This window comes from Coregonus lavaretus (genome assembly GCF_964263955.1).
Source record: "Coregonus lavaretus genome assembly, chromosome: 4".
Classification (NCBI taxonomy): Eukaryota; Metazoa; Chordata; class Actinopteri; order Salmoniformes; family Salmonidae; genus Coregonus; species Coregonus lavaretus.
Window position 1 is genome coordinate 47,359,187 of NC_139991.1, and position 19,812 is coordinate 47,378,998.

General features: G+C 44.8%; 1 protein-coding gene across 2 annotated transcripts in view; it reads right to left on the reverse strand.

Moving 5' to 3' along the window:
• Nucleotides 1-19,812, reverse strand: part of vav2 (vav 2 guanine nucleotide exchange factor) — a 211,281-nt gene that overhangs the window by 20,296 nt on the left and 171,173 nt on the right. For both annotated transcript variants that reach the window (XM_084160943.1, XM_084160944.1), the window contains exons 5-8: nucleotides 15,153-15,258; nucleotides 13,322-13,420; nucleotides 12,277-12,345; nucleotides 12,075-12,175 (exon numbers count right to left, since the gene is read on the reverse strand). In XM_084160943.1, the coding sequence (XP_084017069.1) occupies nucleotides 12,075-12,175; nucleotides 12,277-12,345; nucleotides 13,322-13,420; nucleotides 15,153-15,258 (375 nt within the window). The remainder of the gene's footprint in view (nucleotides 1-12,074; nucleotides 12,176-12,276; nucleotides 12,346-13,321; nucleotides 13,421-15,152; nucleotides 15,259-19,812) is intronic.

Below are 19,812 nucleotides of genomic sequence, written 5' to 3' on the forward strand. Positions count from 1 at the left end.
AGTAGGGCATTGTCACAACTGGCAGTGCCAAACCCCTCTGACGCCAAACCCCTCTCTTAATCTTTAGCGGAGCAGAGTTGGCATTTCTAAAGTCTAATCATGTCCCTGACAGATCCTTGACAGAGACAAGAGCACTGCTCCAGAGAGCTGGGAGATGTCTCCAAAACACAGCAAGAGAGCAGGAGCACAGTATGACAGAAACGCACATTTCTCTTAGAAAATGTCTTAAAACATAGTTGGGTTTCTTCTTCTTTCAATTCAATTACTACAGTAATTCACTAAGCTTTTTAACAGATCACAACTCTTCACTTAATCTTGAAGTTAGAGCATAAGTCACTAACAGACTGCTTTGATAACAGGCACTACCCCAGCTTTCAAAACTAAACCCATCTCCTCCCTAAGCCTCTTACATGGACAAACCCACTAACTGAGCACCTGAAGATTGCACAAACCCCATTAAAATGCTTAGTAACTATCTGACCTCTACCTACTGTACATTCACAATATAACTAGATCCCCATCCGTATTGATGAGTTATCCAGTGGCCGACAATCCGGATGGCTCTCTCCATCCCTAAACCCCATTAATGACTGGCTTAGACTGACCTCCACTGTGAAGCTCCCTGCCTGGGCCTGGTCCAGAGTCAGCGTGGTCTGGGGCTAACAAGGCCCTGATTAGGGCCTGATCCACAGCCAGGGAGATCACTCCTCTCCTTAAGGAGGGGAATCTGATGAAGATTAATGGGTGCCTTGCTCAATTATGAGCCAGGCAGCCAGCGGAAGGCAGATTCAGCAGCAGGCAGCAGCATACTGATGGTCCAGGGCAGGTGTCAGAACGCGCTTTAACAACACGTGTCACAGACCTAATTGAACATGAAGGTCTTATTTTACGAGGCCATTTCAGGAGCGGGATGTTTAAGGTGGAGCGACTGGTGGGGAAAGTGATATTGTGATCAGAGTATGAGGCAAATGATTGGACACCCACTGAGACTAGACACAAGGTTTTGAATCCTTATCGATTGGTTATATTAGAACATGGCAATATACAGGGTATATTTATATGTGACAGAATGGATAAAGGAAGAGTGAATGAGATGACACAGACAGACAGACAGACAAAGATAAAAGAGAGAGAGAGAGAGAGAGAGAGAGACAGCAGAGAGAGTGGGGGAAAACGATAGCAAGAGAAAACAAAGAAATAAAGAGACAAAAGGAGGGAAAGAGAGAGTGTAGGCTACATGAGAGAGCTCAGAGCTCAGCCGGATGGGGTTAGGCAGTGTTCACAGCATGGTTCCATGTAGCCTGTGTAGTGTGTCTGGGGCAGAGCCTCTGTGCCTGAGGGCCCGCTTTCTGAAGCTCCTCCACCACAACTATAAACACTACAAAACCAGGCAAAGGTCTGTGGTGTTGACTGACAAGGACACGGAGAGGAGGTGAACAGGGGCCATCCTAACAGACCAATTTGTCCCCTGTTCAGTGACAGGCCTCAGCGTGGGACACAGGGCCTGCTCTGACACTGACACAGCAGAGAGGACGTGTCACAGTGTTAATGCTAATACTTACAGACCCCTCTAATAACAGGCTTTCTTGTTCCTCCAGCTCTAAAGGAAAGTCACTGTCTTTGTTCTCCTCCCAGAGACAGCCAGTGGAACAAAGGGGATGATTACACACATACGCGCACATGTACAAAGCCACATGTACACACACGCACGCACACACAGCGAAGTCAGCCATAATTAACCCCTGAGACACTGACAGGCGCAGCCTCTCCTCTCCTGATGTCTGGACACATAACATTGGGAGACTTGTGATGCTATGCTCCCCTAGGAACCAGCGATATCTCCTATCACTGCTTCTGTCTTTCCCTTTAAAGAAATGTTTCATTCCTTTTCTCTCCACCAGTCTCACCCCCTCTTCTCTCTCCCTCTCACAGTGTAGCGTGCGGGCTTCTTTGAGTCAAGAAGTAAATGGAACACTATTACACAAGTGCATAAGGATATGATTCTGTGAAACGTTACTCATAAGCTGACCTTAAAACCTCACGTCATATAAAAGGAGTAGCGATACTGATCCAAGAGCAGTAAGCATGACTCACAGGACTGACTGGTAAAACAATAGGGGACACCACTTTATAAAACAGACCTCAACATCACAGAAACATAATTGACTGTACAGATGACAGGCCATGGAGCCAGTCCCATCATTACAGTACATGGCCTTTAAATCTCTCTGAGCTATATAAACAAATGCATAACTGGATGAAATGGATCTAATGAGAGTGCTGTTAACCAAACTGTGTTCTAATATCCTAGAGAGAGTACAGAGTAGAAGATGATGATGAGTCAATGTTGGGATTCTATATTAGAGACAGTCGACAGCATGGAATAAGTCCCCAAAGGGAATGCGCTCTCGATGATGCTAAAGCAGCACTCTGCCTATATGACGGCTTCTGCTAGGCCCTCGAGGAGCATGACATGTCATTTGGAAAAGGTGTTGAAGTGAATCGAAAAAAGTCCTGATTCACGTGGCCTCTGTCGCTTCTGTTGCCTAGCTCGGGGTAGCGGCGCCTGTCAAGACGTGTCCTAGCCAATATTTCCTACTGCGTTGTGACAACGGCAAGAGACAAACAGTCTAGTGGTGTATTCATATGCCCATAGCTCAGTACAGTTCAACACCATCATCCCGGAAACCCTAGACCGACTCCAATTTGCATACCGCCCCAACAGATCCACAGATGATGCAATCTCAATTGCACTCCACACTGCCCTTTCCCACCTGGACAAAACGAACACTCATGTGAGAATGCTGTTCATTGACTACAGGACAACAACCTCTCCCTCAACGTGATCAAGACAAAGGAGCTGATCGTGGACTACAGGAAAAGGAGGGCCGAACACGCCCCCATTCACATCGACGGGGCTGTAGTGGAGCGGGTCGAGAGCTTCAAGTTCCTTGGTGCCCACATCACCAACAAACTATCATTCTCCAAACACACCAAGACAGTCGTGAAGAGTGCACGGCAACGCCTATTCCCACTCAGGAGACAAAAGATTTGGCATGGGTCCCCAGATCCTCAAAAAGTTCTACAGCTGCACCATTGAGAGCATCCTGACCGGTTGCATCACCGCCTGTCAGCATCCGACTGTAAGGCGCTACATTTTTAAAAACATTTTTAGTCATTTAGCAGACGCTCTTATCCAGTGCGACTTACAATTAGTGAGTGCATACATTTTCATACTGGCCCCCTGTGGGAAACGAACCCACAACCCTGGCGTTGCAAGCGCCATGCTCTACCAACTGAGCTACAGGGGACAATGCTTAGTAATTTAGTAACCCAGTAACAGAGGGTACTCGCTGTTTATTATCTATGCATAGTCACTTTACCCCTACCTACATGTACAAATTACCTCAATTACCTCAACTAACCTGTACCCCTGCACATTGACTCGGTACCGGTACCCCCTGTATATAGCCTCGTTATTGTTATTTTATTGTGTTACTTTTTAAAAAACTTTAGCTTATTTAGTAAATATTTTATTAACTTTATTTTCTTAAAACAGCATTGTTGGTTAAGTAAGCATTTCACGGTAAGGTTGTATTCGGCGCATGTGACAAATACAATTTGATTTGAATTGATTTGATGTAATGTAGTTTACAGAAGTTCAATCAGGAAGGCTGGTCTGAATGCTCATTTAACTTCATCCAGTAAGTATAACATAATTCACTTGGTTTCCTATTCTAGGAGCATAGTGGGAATGAATACATACGTATCATCATCAGCATAGCGTCTTGTTGCTTCTCCTCTGTGTGGAACGTCATTCACCTATTTACCTTGTAGACTATAAACTGGGCACAAAAATGCACATTCCTCAGGCAAGTGGGCCCATTTTCAGATGCTCAAGTTCTGGGAATCTTGTCCGAAAAGGACATCACAGTGGTTCCACGCATGTCCAGCCATGAGCTACTCCAACTGGCTACTATTATTGTGCTTGACTCATCTCTGCAACTCCCAGACGACGGCATCCCATTCTCGGGAGAAGAGGTCGTTTCTCCCAAAGGGAGGAAAAAGTTCCAGAAATTAGCTTTGCCAGCAAGGGGGAAAACTCCAAGATGGCTGTCTCTGATCAGGCTGGTCCTTCTTCCTCTGCTGCAACGTGCGCCACGGCTACCTCCACTGTCTCCACCCGGGCCCCTCTTGCTGCCGCAACCACCGACCCGGTACATCTTTAAAACCTCTGATCCCAGCCTACAGTGTATCCTTTCCATTGCAGAGTTTGTGGTAGCATTGAGCACTTGCCACAATGTTTTGTGCTTAATGTTTACCCCCAGAATAAGACAGCTTGATAATTTACATAAATTAAAATGTGTGGCTGTGTTTAGCCGTCATCCCACGTTGATACATAATGTTATTCAATTTCAGCTATCAGATCTGGTTGGATGTATCATAAATGCTCCTTTTATGCATACTCCCGAGGCTATTCATGGAGTACACTGAACCGTTTGTTAAACAATAAGTTATCCTTTTTTGCAGGGAGCACAGTATATCTATTCTCTGCAGGGACAAGGGCACATATATGCTACTGGTAGTGGCTTGCAAGTATAATTCACGATTAGCCTATATTTATCGACGATACTCATCGTAAGGCCTGCCGCCTAATAATTGTCACTTCATTCTTAAGTTCTGCGAGCAATGCATATGCATAATTATTATAATATAGCCTTCATTGTAGTGGCTATCATGCCTGCACAAATCAATCAAATGTTACTGTCATATGTACAGGATAGACGTGGTGTAGGCTTCACAGTTCAAATGAAATACTTCACTCATCATGGGTCTACGTATATTAACATGTTGTGGTGTTTGGTTTCAGGTGTATAGCCCACGGGCCTACTCTTTCCCCTTAACATGTTGTGGTGTTTGGTTTCAGGTGTATAGCCCACGGGCCTACTCTTTCCCCTTAACATGTTGTGGTGTTTGGTTTCAGGTGTATAGCCCACGGGCCTACTCTTTCCCCTTAACATGTTGTGGTATTTTCTCTCCCCTCACTATCGCTCCCTCCTCTCTATTCATTATATTAGAATGTATGGAACTCCATATAACACTGGCGTGTCTTTCATGGTCGTGCCCTACCTGGCCATGAAAACTCGTGTTGTTTACAGCTACTGTATATGGTTGCATAGGAGTTTACTCGAACTAAGGTGAAACCAAGAGCTGCTTGTCGAACGGCCACGCCGACACTCCATCGCCAGCAATCATGGATTGATATCGTATAATAATCAGAGATAATATGTTTCCTAAAGTCTGTAAGCATAGTCATTCATATTTGACATTATGAAGTTGGCAGACATGCATAATCGTAGCCTACTTCACAAGTGGGGCTTTGCAATATCACAGTCATTTTTATCAATTGAGTCTTCAGCTTTATGAGCTCAGTAGACCTACTACTGCCTTTAACTCTCATCCCTCTAGGCATTTTCATTTAATTTGTATTTTATCTCGTCATAAACAAAACGTCTTCTGCAATAACTTGATATGTTAAGTCAGTCCTTGCAATCAGTTCTATCTTGAATAATGGTTATATTATCCAGCCTCACAGCAGCAAACCAAGTCGCAGGGTGGCCATCGACAGTAAGATATCAATTAAGATATGGCTTTCAGCTTCAGTTATGTTGCCTGTAGCCTACTAATGATAATTTCCATACACCTCCCCACCACCACCAGCTATAATAACCTTAAGGCCCATCACTGGAACTGCTTTCCCCCAGCAGGGGTGTTTCAATGCCAGCAGCCCTGCATAGGGCTACCTGCCATCACATCATCTGGCGCCGAAGATCTTTTTTATTTATTTATTTTTATTTCACCTTTATTTAACCAGGTAAGCCAGTTGAGAACAAGTTCTCATTTACAACTGCGACCTGGCCAAGATAAAGCAAAGCAGTGCGATAAAAACAACAACAACACAGAGTTACATATGGGATAAACAAAATGTACAGTCAATAACACAATAGAAAATCTATATACAGTGTGTGCAAATGTAGTAAGTTATGGAGGTAGGGCAATAAATAGGCCATAGTGCAAAATAATTACAATTTAAATAAAATAAAATCAAATTTTATTTGCCACATGCACCGAATACAACAGGTGTAGACATTACCGTGAAATGCTTACTTGCAGCCCTGAACCAACAATGCATTTATTTTTAAATAAAAAAGTAAAATAAAACAACAAAAAAGTGTTGAGAAAAAAAAGTGCAGAAGTAAAATAAAATAACAGTAGGGAGGCTATATATACAGGGGGTACTGGTGCAGAGTCAATGTGCGGGGGCACCGGCTAGTTGAGGTAGTTGAGGTAATATGTACATGTGGGTAAAGTTAAAGTGAGTATGCATAAATAATTAACAGAATAACAGCAGCATAAAAATATGGGGTGGGGGTGGGGGGGCAGTGCAAATAGTCAGGGTAGCCATGATTAGCTGTTCAGGAGTCTTATGACTTGGGGGTAGAAGCTGTTGAGAAGCCTTTTGGACCTAGACTTGGCGCTCCGGTACCGCTTGCCGTGCGGTAGCAGAGAGAACAGTCTATGACTAGGGTGGATGGAGTCTTTGACAATTTTGAGAGCCTTCCTCTGACACCGCCTGGTATAGAGGTCCTGGATGGCAGGAAGCTTGGCCCCAGTGATGTACTGGGCCGTACGCACTACCCTCTGTAGTTCCTTGCGGTCGGAGGCCGAGCAGTTGCCATACCAGGCGGTGATGCAACCAGTCAGGATGCTCTCGATGGTGCAGCTGTAGAACCTTTTGAGGATCTGAGGACCCATGCCAAATATTTTCAGTCTCCTGAGGGGGAATAGGCTTTGTCGTGCCCTCTTCACGACTGTCTTGGTGTGTTTGGACCATGATAGTTTGTTGGTGATGTGGACACCAAGGAACTTGAAGCTCTCAACCTGTTCCACTACAGCCCCGTCGATGAGAATGGAGGCGTGCTCAGTCCTCTTTTTTTCCTGTAGTCCACAATCATCTCCTTTGTCTTGGTCACGTTGACGGAGAGTTTGTTATGCTGGCACCACACTGCCAGGTCTCTGACCTCCTCCCTATAGGCTGTCTCATCGTTGTCGGTGATCAGGCCTACCACTGTTGTGTCGTCTGCAAACTTAATGATGGTGTTGGAGTCGTGCCTGGCCATGCAGTCATGGGTGAACAAGGAGTACAGGAGGGGACTGAGCACGCACCTCTGAGGGGCCCCCGTGTTGAGGATCAGCGTGGCAGATGTGTTGTTACCTACCCTTACCACCTGGGGGCGGCCCGTCAGGAAGTCCGGGATCCAATTGCAGAGGGAGGTGTTTAGTCCCAGGATCCTTAGCTTAGTGATGAGCTTTGAGGGCACTATGGTGTTGAACGCTGAGCTGTAGTCAATGAATAGCATTCTCACGTAGGTGTTCCTCTTGTCCAGGTGGGAAAGGGCAGTGTGGAGTGCAATAGAGATTGCATCATCTGTTGGGGCGGTATGCAAATTGGAGTGGGTCTAGGGTTTCTGGGATAATGGTGTTGATGTGAGCCATGACCAGCCTTTCAAAACAATTTAGTATTAACACTGGAGTGATAAATGTGCAGAAGATGATGTGCAAATACTGGGGTGCAAATGAGCAAAATAAATAACAATATGGGGATGAGGTAGTTGGGTGGGCTAATTATAGATGGGCTGTGTACAGGTGCAGTGATCAGTAAGCTGCTCTGACAACTGATGCTTAAAGTTAGTGAGGGAGATAAGAGTCTCCAGCTTCAGAGATTTTTGCAGTTCGTTCCAGTCATTGGCAGCAGAGAACTGGAAGGAATGCCGGCCAAAGGAAGTGTTGGCTTTGGGGAAGACCAGTGAGATATACCTTCTGGAGCGTATACTACGGTTGGGTGTTGCTATGGTGACCAATGAGCTAAGATAAGGCGGGGATTTGCCTAGCAGTGATTTATAGAGGACCTGGAGCCAGTGGGTTTGGCGACGAATATGTAGTGAGGGCCAGCCAACGAGAGCGTACAGGTCACAATGGTGGGTAGTGTATGGGGCTTTGGTGACAAAACAGATGGCACTGTGATAGACTACATCCAATTTGCTGAGTAGAGTGTTGGAGGCTATTTTGTAAATGACATCGCCGAAGTCAAGGATCGGTAGGATAGTCAGTTTTACGAGGGCATGTTTGGCAGCATGAGTGAAGGAGGCTTTGTTGCAAAATAGGAAGCCGATTCTAGATTTAACTTTGGATTGGAGATGCTTAATGTGAGTCTGGAAGGAGAGTTTACGGTCTAACCAGACACCTAGGTATTTGTAGTTGTCCACATATTCTAAGTCAGACCCGCCGAGAGTAGTGATTCTAGTCGGGCGGGCGGGTGCAAGCAGCGTTCGATTGAAGAGCATGCATTTAGTTTTACTAGCATTTAAGAGCAGTTGGAGGCTACGGAAGGAGTGTTGTTTGGCATTGAAGCTTGTTTGGAGGTTTGTTAACACAGTGTCCAATGAAGGGTCAGATGTATACAAAATTGTGTCGTCTGCGTAGAGGTGGATCTGAGAGTCACCAGCAGCAAGAGCGACATCATTGATATACACAGAGAATAGAGTCGGCCCGGGATTTGAACCCTGTGGCACCCCCATAGAGACTGCCAGAGGTCCAGACAACAGGCCCTCTGATTTGACACATTGAACTCTATCTGAGAAGTAGTTGGTGAACCAGGCGAGGCAGTCATTTGAGAAACCAAGGCTATTTAGTCTACCAATTAGAATGCAGTGATTGACAGAGTCGAAAGCCTTGGCCAGGTCGATGAAGACGGCTGCACAGTACTGTCTTTTATCGATCGCGGTTATAATATAGTTTAGGACCTTGAGCGTGGCTGAGGTGCACCCATGACCAGCTCGGAAACCAGATTGCATAGCGGAGAAGGTACGGTGGGATTCGAAATTTTCGGTGATCTGTTTGTTAACTTGGCTTTCAAATACTTTCGAAAGGCAGGGCAGGATGGATATAGGTCTGTAACAGTTTGGATCTAGAGTGTCACCCCCTTTGAAGAGGGGGATGACCGCAGCAGCTTTCCAATCTCTGGGGATCTCAGACGATACGAAAGAGAGGTTGAACAGGCTAGTAATAGGGGTTGCGACAATTTCGGTGGCAAATTTTAGAAAGAAAGGGTCCAGATTGTCTTCCCCCGGAGAAGTGGCCATTCCCCAAACGATTTAATAAAATGTCATATTGCATTCCGTCTTTTTGTTAATTCAGTTAAGCCTGTACTCGATTGAACTAGAGAGGGTGCAAGTGAAAGGGAGCGGGAGAGAGAGAGAGCGAGAGATAGACAGATAGAGAAATATTTAGAGGGAGAGCGAGTGTTGGGAGTGAAGGCGGAAGATGGACGGTAAAAAAAATCATGTCGAGGAATCAACCCCTAAACTCCACAGTCGTTTTAGATTGAGCTCTTCTGTGGGAGGGAGGGAGACTTTCCGTCAGTGACATGGAAACTCCCTCTTTAAATTCCTCTCTCTCTCTTCCGGACGGTGCTACCACCCCTGCTGCCGCTACACCAGCTCTCTCTTTATGGGAACGCCGCCATGCATGTTATTTCAGAGAAAACACAATTTGGAGTAACTGTTCCCCCGGCCTTCACCCCCACCTCTGTAGCGAGTCTGCAGCCGCATCTGGCTGGAGCGTCAGGCTGGAGAGGAAATCTCCTAGCAAAGCAGAAGTGACAGGCTGCAGAGAGAGGTAATATTGTCTGACACGTGGCATTGGGACCCCCTCACCTTCACTGAACACATTCAGCACACAGCAAATGGAAGGGAACGCAGGCGGAGCCCTCTGGTACAACAGCTCTCTGCTTGCCTCTAAGTACATATTACAGGGTTATCAGAGGTGCGGATTACTCCGGAAATGAGTTTGGGGTTTGGGAAAGTGGCAAGCCCTCCAATGTAATGTATGGTGAAGCAGCAGGGAAGCCTCTTATACAAAAGTAGGCTGCCTTCCTAGAGCTGGGACGATAAAACGAAAATGATCAACACCGATCAAACCGACCACTTGTCTTGGACATTTTGCTGATATCGTTCATTACGATAAATAACCTATAGGGTTCTACTAGAGAAATGTGAAGTTTGAAATGAAATAAGTTTTGCTAATATGGTTGGTTGATTGTTGATGGGACAATTGATAGCTACAACATTTAAATGTGTAGTATTAATAGTTTTAAGGGTAATATAAAAAAAGAACTGTGGTGCAAAATAATGTTAAGCTTATCGTTCAATTTATTGTTATCGTAATAATTCAGTCAATTTATCATGATATGGATTTTTGTCCATATCACCCAGCTCTATGCTTTCCTCTAAAGTACATTCAAAACTGTCATCAAGTCTTAGCATGTTTTAGAAAAGGTGCCATTAGCCACATTGACATTTTCAGCATGGCATTCACTGGGTGCAGCAATGACAACATGAAAAGCTTTTCATTCATTTCTCAAAGAGACAAAAAAATTGGCTTATTGTTGCAAAGGTCAATGGGACTTACAAGCAGAGATAACAACATTAATTAAACGAAGCCGGCTCCTCAGAACCAATCGACGAGGGGTTTTGATGAGAATGGATCCATCGGAGTGGTGCCAAATCCCCTAGTCACCGGGCTCTGTTACTGGTTAGAGAGCCACCCATAATGAAACAACGGGAGATTGCCTGTCAATCATCTCCTGAATATCAAAGGGAGCTTTACCCAAAATACCCTCCTGTTCCGCATTCAGCAGAATGTCACAGAAGGTAAATATTAACATTCCCTGTTGACATCTTTCAATGCTCTGATGATGGGAAGGTGGGAAGAAATAGCTTTTTAGCGTATTGCAGTGTAGGGAAGTTCAACATTCTACAAGTCCCAACTCTGATCCTACCCGTCATAGTAATGTTAAAGCCTGGGCTGTAATAGCAGCTGGCAGACCATGTGGTGGCCCATGATTAGGCCAACTAGGAGATGTGCAGTGACCTAAAAGCCCTTGCTGCTCTCTGGTTGTAGCATAGTGGTGCAGTAGGTTTAGAAAAGCCCATGGTACAGTAAGGGCATAGCCTGGTTTAGTGTAGCGTGAGAGAGTTGAAAATGAAAATGTATGCACTCACTAACTGTAAGTCGCTCTGGAAAAGAGCGTCTGCTAAATGACTAAAATGTAAAATGTAAGAGATCTAAGGACAGCTCAATCAGATCAGCAGTGGCTGTTCGATAAACAGAGGGAATGTGGAGGGGTAACTTTGTGTTTGGGGAGGAGGTGAGGGAGAGATTGGGATAGAGGGTGTCATTGCTGTCACGTTAGCTCTGTGTGATGCAGCTCTCCAGGTCCCCCAAGCAGCTGCGGTCTGTTTGGCAGCTGCGGTCTGTCAGCTCTCCCTCCCCCCCCCCCCCCCCCCCCTACCGGTTGTGTACTATAATCAGATACATGTACTATGTACATGCTCATACACAGATGAACACAAGCACACACTCACACACAAACATATATATTTGACGAGGTTTGGCTCCAGCACCATGTGAATGTCTTAATATAAGGCTGGATCAGGACTAACATTCCTAGAGGGCTGTCATGGCTGTATCCCATCATTACCAGGGCCTATCATTACCATGACCTAAAGAGTAGAGTAGCGCAGCACAGCACAGCGGGAAGCACATCACCACTCCATACGCATGCACATCATCACCCACAGTACTGTAATGCAGCTGGAGTGTTCAACAGCTCTGACTGCCTTCTCTTCTATCCACTAATGTGTTTTCATGAATCCCTAGTAGATTACAGGAATCAATTTCAACAGCCTACACAGATTGCAGAACATTTAGAGCGTGCTATCTGAACTAGTAATTGTTTATTATCATTATAACAGTGTTACAGACCCAGTCAGCTCTTTGCTTACGTGCGTTTTAATTGACCTATTCTGTTTAACACTAATCCCATCTATCCTCTGTCTTATCCTGAAATCCTGCATCTAAATCCAACTGCATGCACACAGGGCACCACAGGGAATACTGATCTCAAACATGCACGCACGCATACATACACACAAGTCCCTGAGGTTACTAACCTTTCCTTGAAGTCTATGAAGATCTTCCCCAGACCGTTGCCTCCGCTCACCATGTTGAGGTCGATGGCCCTCAGCAGAGCAAAGTGGACCTTAATCACATCCTGTATGGGGTACAGCACAACCATAGTCATCATGGGTCACACCAGCACAACAGCTCCATCAGCTCCATACTGACACTAGGATTACACTCAACAGTACTCACCTCGAGATTTACAAAGATGGACTCCATGTCTTGTGGACTGAGAACTTGCTTCAAAGGGATCATATAATTCTGTAGAATACCAAAACAGTACAATTGAGAAGTTAAAAGAACTTGTATGGCAATATACAGTAGGCCTAAAGTACAAACATAATTGACTGAACCTGTTGACATTGTAAACAAATCGGTAGTAGTGTTAAGTTGTATATTAAACAGCAGTTCAATCCAATAGCATTCGCTGGGGGCGCCAGGAAAATCGATCATAAAACAGGCTTCACTATAATGTGTTGCTGCTAGGTGTTAGTAGCTTAATCATTATCTTACATACACGTGTACCCATTTGTTTGAAGTACCCATGACGTGCTGTGAGTACGAACCACTGATTATGTTCACTGGCACAAACCTTCCCTGTTGTTTTAATAACGTTATTGTATGCTTGTCACATTACATCATCTTAATGATAACAAATAGAGCCATTAAAATGTAATGAAGATATGATGGCTTTATTAACCCCAACTCAATCAAGCCCAAACGACTCCTCTGATTATAAGAAGGTGATTCTGGTTTAATTGCATGTTTGTCTAGCTCAGCAAACACAAACACACCCTTAATGTAATGGAACCAGTGGAGTGGATCATGTCTAACTGTCCATCAAATTGAGAATAATCTCTTTCTCATCATGGAGAAGCTGCTGTTTTACCGCTGACATAATTTAAAACCCTGGGAGAACTGTGTGTGTCTGTGTGTGTACACATAGAGCCCTGGAGATCAGTCTCTTCCCATGGGACTATGCCAATAATGAGCCTATCGATCTGCTCCATAGACATTTGTCCTCTCCAATGAACCTGCCAATAGCTGACATTTCCACACCGCTCCCTTCCTGAGGCCTGACACAGGAGATGTGACAAAACACACCTGCTCTAGCAGCGAGCTACACCCAACACTGCAAGCCAGCCAGCCACCGCACACACACACATATGCAGATATGTATGTACATAAACGTAAGTACACACACACACACGTTTCCCTAGCTCTGTCCCTCACCCACCTTCTCAATGTCCTCCAGCGTCTTGTAGTACTTGGCCTCGGTCTCCTGGATCTCCACTAAGCAGCAGTTTCTCTTGTCGTCTTCTGTCATGCCCATTTTCTGTGGAGGTAATTAACGACAGGAAAAGTGATGCTGGGCTGTCATTATGTCATTACACGTCCCTGACAAGGTAGTTAATGTGTCTGATTGTCTAATGATGGGTCTCAAACGTGTAGGGCTGCTATTTAGGCATGTAATATAATTATTACCAATCATATGGCTTGATATATGCTAGAGAATTGTACTGTATAAATACTGTACAAACTGTATATGATAGAATGTACAATATTCATCATTATCCAAATAGATATCAACATCTGCGGAATCCATTAGGTAACAAGGACACACAAAGGACACAATGTATTTTCCCTTTGAGTTACATTCATCAATGTACAGTAACCAATGCTTATAGGGAGGTGTGACTGTCAACATTACCAGACAGGGGGATTCCAGAACAGAACCCAGCTACACCCAGAGGCCCTGCAGCACTGCATCCAAACCACTCAATTTGATGAGCACTTTTAATGAAATGAGCCCAATTCTCACTCATCCCTCCAACATGATCCAATAGAATATGATACTTCTGATTAACTGTAATTGCTGGGACCCGGTCGTGTAACGCAAGCCGATTGGCCGTGTTGTGGGAAGTGGTGACATAAACGCTGGAACTGGGGGATTTGTATGAGTTCAGTGCTGGCAGGTTTGCTCACAGGCAAGTGCTAATGAACATCTGTGTCTGCAGCTCTGTATCTTTGGGAACATCTGGGGCCAGGCACAGTGCAGAGCAGAGCGGGGCCAGGGAGTGTGGACCAGCCAAGGCAAACACCCTGCCCACGGCATCCAGATTCATTTAGCAGCGCAAACAGGCCCCCCATTAGGGAGGGGGAGAGGATGAGGACAGGGAAAACAAACAGAGGGAGGCCAGCATCTCATGGGGCCTACGGCTGGGGGGGGAGGTAGGGGCGCTGAGGAGGGGAAGGCTGGCTAGCCCAGCAGCATCGGTTCAGTGAATCACAATGCAATGCAAAAGTGAGAGACCGGTGAAAAAAATAACATCTGCGACTGTAACAGACGGATAAAACGACCCTGCCAAAATCTCTCACATCATCTCCATCACAATTGTTTGGGCGGCTGCAACTGTCAGCAGTCTTGGTTGTTGTGTTGAGAGGAGTATCATTCTATTGTGTCATCTGGAACAGAACTGAATGTTTATAAACAGTTCTGATAATACAACAGGGGGGTAATCAAGTCAAACCACAGTCAATTAGAGACTCAGTGGCCCAGATCCAGCTGGGTATTAGAAAACAATCACCCAATCAGGCATGCTGGAGAGCACAGCTACAGAGCTGACATAGGAACTGATGAAGGCTGTATTGGGGTTTGATCTGGCTGCTTTTGATGACGTCATATAGTGTCACTGTCATGGTGTTGATGGTGATATGGTGATGTCATGGTGAGTCACACACACAGGGGCAGATGGGGTATTCTCTTGACCTGTGCTGTGTGCCATTGATCTAATGGTGTGGTCATCTGAGGGGAAGGGTGTTGTGGGGACATGTCAGACTCAGACAGACTGATGGACAGAGCTGGATGACAGATCGGTGAGTCAGGGCACTTACCTGCATGTATCTGATCTGCAGCGTAAGGAAGGGAAAAACATAAGAGATGAGCAGAGCAGAATAGAACACACACTGACAGATAGAGAGCATCAGAGAGGACACAGACACCCACGTACACAGATAGAGAGACAAGCAGAGAATTACACAAACACACACACACACAAAGCTCTTACCATGGGTTGTCGTACTTCCACCTTGATGATGTCCTCGTAGATGTCATCTCCATCGTCCTCACAGGGAACACAGTCGTAGATGTCATCCTCCCCCACGTCATGCTCACTGGGGAACACACACACACACAGTCAGTTATCAAATTGCAAATTCCTCTGAAAGGGTGATCACGACACTTAAGACTGAAGGTTAACCACAACATTGAGATCAGATTAGGCACTTGACACTTCGCTGAGTGCTAAACTAACTGTGGGTTCCCATTAGCCATCATCAGCAGGGCTGAGGAGTCAGGAAGTCAGCCACAGTGGTGATCTATCTCATTTCCATCCCACTTCACTCTTCACAACCACTCCACAAACATGTCTCTCTAATGTACGACGCCCATTACTACCAGAAGTTGAGGGTCAGCCCAGTAGATAACAATGTAGTGAGATCCCATATAAGGGTTGCAGCGGTACAGAGTATGTCACACAACCAAAAGACAGGAGTTGAAAAGCATTTCTGTGTATTCACTATGGGTGGAGTTGTGCGCATGTGTATGTTTATGTGCATGTGTATGTGCGTGCTTATGTAAGTGTGACACAGAAGGAACCCAGTGCCCTCCCTGACAGCTTCAGTGTACATCCAAGATTGGAGGCAAGATCAATTCAGCACCAGGAGCCTTGGATCCATGTGTGCCTCCTCACCCCAGTGACAGCCTCAGTGGCATCCATCAGCTCACACCCAGCCATCATCCTCTAGGTCACACACGGCTCCGTCTCATCCTGGACCGTCTTAAACCAGCCTGACAACTATAAAATATGTCTTTCCCTATCCGTGACTAAGCCACCCGTTACATACTGTTGTGGTTCTATGGTTTCATGTTCGTGACGGATTCCACGGTCGTGACGGTTTCCACCAGCACAGGCAGACGGCTCACCTTAGACCACCACAGAGAGCTCACTCTGCCCCCACCCCCTCTCTCGCTCTCTCTCCTTCTCTCTTTCTGCTCTAGCCACATCTAAAGCCTCTGTCGAACATCAAAACACCATTCTATGCTAATTCTCGCTACAAGAAAACATGGAAATCCTGAAAGGCTCCAAGTTGTTTGTTCCCTTCAGCCATTTTCTGAGGACAAAGGAAAACACAAAGCAAAGTGAATTGAACGCCTGCTCCAGGCATTGTAAGAATGTGGCTAATTTGACAGCGTAACAGAGGGAATAAAAGGCAGTGGTCTAATGAACATATTTTTCTACTGAAACGCATTAAATCCACAACAATTCTGGAGTTTTCAACCTACTATACTGTAAAATAATAACACCCAGTCTTGTTTCTCTGAGACCTGGAGGCCATGGGAAACTGGGGAAACGGTTTATTTTGGTTTTCTTTTGGCACCACACTGACTGAATGACCTTTAATTAGTAGAGATGCCAGCAGTGCACAGGCTCTGACTGTGGTGGACGTGTGTGTGTGTGTGTGTGTGTGTGTGTGTGTGTGTGTGTGTTTTTGTTTTGTTTATTAGGATCCCCATTAGCTACTGCACATACAGCAGCTATTCTTCCAGGGGTCCACATAAAATATACAAATACACAAAGTACAGAACAGTTATAGACAAGGACATTAAATTAAAATACATTAAAAAAAATATATAAGTGTTATACACTGAGTGTAAAAAAACATTAAGAACACCTGCTCTTTCCATGACAAAGAATGACTAGGTGAATCCAGGTGAAAGGTATGATCCCTTATTGATGTCACTTGTTAAATCCACTTAAATTAGTGTAGATGAAGGGGAGGAGACAGGTTAAAGAAGGACTTTTAAGCATTGAGAAAAATGAGACATGGATTGTGTATGTGTACCATTCAGAGGGTGAATGGGCAATCCAAAAGATTTAAGTGCTTTTGAACGGTGTATGGTAGTAGGTGCCAGGCGCACCGGTTTGTGTCAAGATCTGCAACGCTGCTGGGGTTTTCACGCTCAACAGTTTCCCGTGTGTATCAAGAACAGCCCACCACCCAAAGAACATCGAGCCAACTTGACAAAACTGTGGGAAACATTGGAGTTAGCATGGGCCAGCATCCCTGTGGAACGCTTTCGACACCTCGTAGAGTCCATGCCCCAACGAATTGAGGCTGTTCTGAAGCAAAAGGGGAGTGTTCTTTATGTTTTGTACGCTCAATGTATTCTGGAAAGATACCAACAAACAAAAAAAAAACTATTTACACACTATTTATATATACATATTAATATTCTTTATTCTTACATTACATTTAAATACATTTAAATTAGATCTTTAGAAAGAGGAGATGCGATGTGATATTTGTTTTTTTTAACTAAACTTGGTTTTGCCTAAGTAACCTCTGGTGGCAGAGCATTCCATGACGACATGGTTCTATACATAACTGAGCACCGCATTAAATCTATTTTTGGTTTGGTGAAGAAACAGTGAAGAAACACATAGTGGCGTGTCGGGTGGGGAATGTATGTCTGTTGCAAATAGACTATACAAGTGGTTAGGCATTTTCAACACACAAATGTTTAAAAAGACTGGAAGACAAGTAGTCAATTCCTCCTCAACCATGAAAGACTACCATGCATGTTGTTGATGTTCGTTCTATGTGTGCAGTTAAGGGCAAGGCGTGCTGCTTTGTTTTGAGCCAGCTGCAACTTTGCTAGGTCTGTCTTTGCTGCACTGGACCATATATTACCGGACAGTAATCAAGATCAAAGCCTGAACAACTAGTACAGTTGATCTTTGTGTCAAAAATGCAGGACAGCTTTTTATAACAGACATACCCTTCCCCATCTTCACAACAACTTTATCAATATGACTTGACCATGATAACTGACCATCCAATGTTACTCATTGGAGTTTGACTTCTTCAACTTGTTCAATGGTCACACCCTTTATGCACAACTCCAGTTGAGGTTTACAGTGAGGGAAAAAAGTATTTGATCCCCTGCTGATTTTGTATGTTTGCCCACTGACAAAGAAATGATCAGTCTATAATTGTAATGGTAGGTTTATTTGAACAGTGAGAGACAGAATAACAACAAAAAAATCCAGAAAGACGCATGTCAAAAATGTTATAAATTGATTTGCATTTTAATGAGGGAAATAAGTATTTGACCCCCTCTCAATCAGAAAGATTTCTGGCTCCCAGGTGTCTTTTATACAGGTAACAAAGCTGAGATTAGGAGCACACTCTTAAAGGGAGTGCTCCTAATCTCAGCGTGTTACCTGTATAAAAGACACCTGTCCACAGAAGCAATCAATCAATCAGATTCCAAACTCTCCACCATGGCCAAGACCAAAGAGCTCTCCAAGGATGTCAGGGACAAGATTGTAGACCTACACAAGGCTGGAATGGGCTACAAGACCATCGCCAAGCAGCTTGGTGAGAAGGTGACAACAGTTGGTGCGATTATTCGCAAATGGAAGAAACACAAAATAACTGTCAATCTCCCTCTGCCTGGGGCTCCATGCAAGATCTCACCTCGTGGAGTTGCAATGATCATGAGAACGGTGAGGAATCAGCCCAGAACTACACGGGAGGATCTTGTCAATGATCTCAAGGCAGCTGGGACCATAGTCACCAAGAAAACATTTGGTAACACACTACACCGTGAAGGACTGAAATCCTGCAGCGACCGCAAGTTCCCCCTGCTCAAGAAAGCACAGATACATGCCCATCTGAAGTTTGCCAATGAACATCTGAATGATTCAGAGGAGTACTGGGTAAAAGTGTTGTGGTCAGATGAGACCAAAATGGAGCTCTTAGGCATCAACTCAACTCGCCGTGTTTGGAGGAGGAGGAATGCTGCCTATGACCCCAAGAACACCATCCCCACTGTCAAACATGGAGGTGGAAACATTATGCTTTGGGGGTGTTTTTCTGCTAAGGGGACAGGACAACTTCACCGCATCAAAGGGACGATGGACGGGGCCATGTACCATCAAATCTTGGGTGAGAACCTCCTTCCCTCAGCCAGGGCATTGAAAATGGGTCGTGGATGGGTATTCCAGCATGACAATGACGCAAAACACACGGCCAAGGCAACAAAGGAGTGGCTCAAGAAGTAGCACATTAAGGTCCTGGAGTGGCCTAGCCAGTCTCCAGACCTTAATCCCATAGAAAATCTGTGGAGGGAGCTGAAGGTTCGAGTTGCCAAACGTCAGCCTCGAAACCTTAATGATTTGGAGAAGATCTGCAAAGAGGAGTGGGACAAAATCCCTCCTGAGATGTGTGCAAACCTGGTGGCCAACTACAAGAAACGTCTGACCTCTGTGATTGCCAACAAGGGTTTTGCCACCAAGTACTAAGTCATGTTTTGCAGAGGGGTCAAATACTTATTTCCCTCATTAAAATGCAAATCAATTTATAACATTTTTGACATGCGTTTTTCTGGATTTTTTTGTTGTTATTCTGTCTCTCACTGTTCAAATAAACCTACCATTAAAATTATAGACTGATCATTTCTTTGTCAGTGGGCAAACGTACAAAATCAGCAGGGGATCAAATACTTTTTTCCCTCACTGTAGGTCTAAGAGAAAGCTTTGAACCAAATACAATGCTTTTGGCTTTACATGCATTTAAGACCTGTTTATTGTTAATGATCCATACTGAAATTGACTGTAACTCCTTGCTAAGAGTCTCAGTGTGCTCACTGGCTGTAGGTGC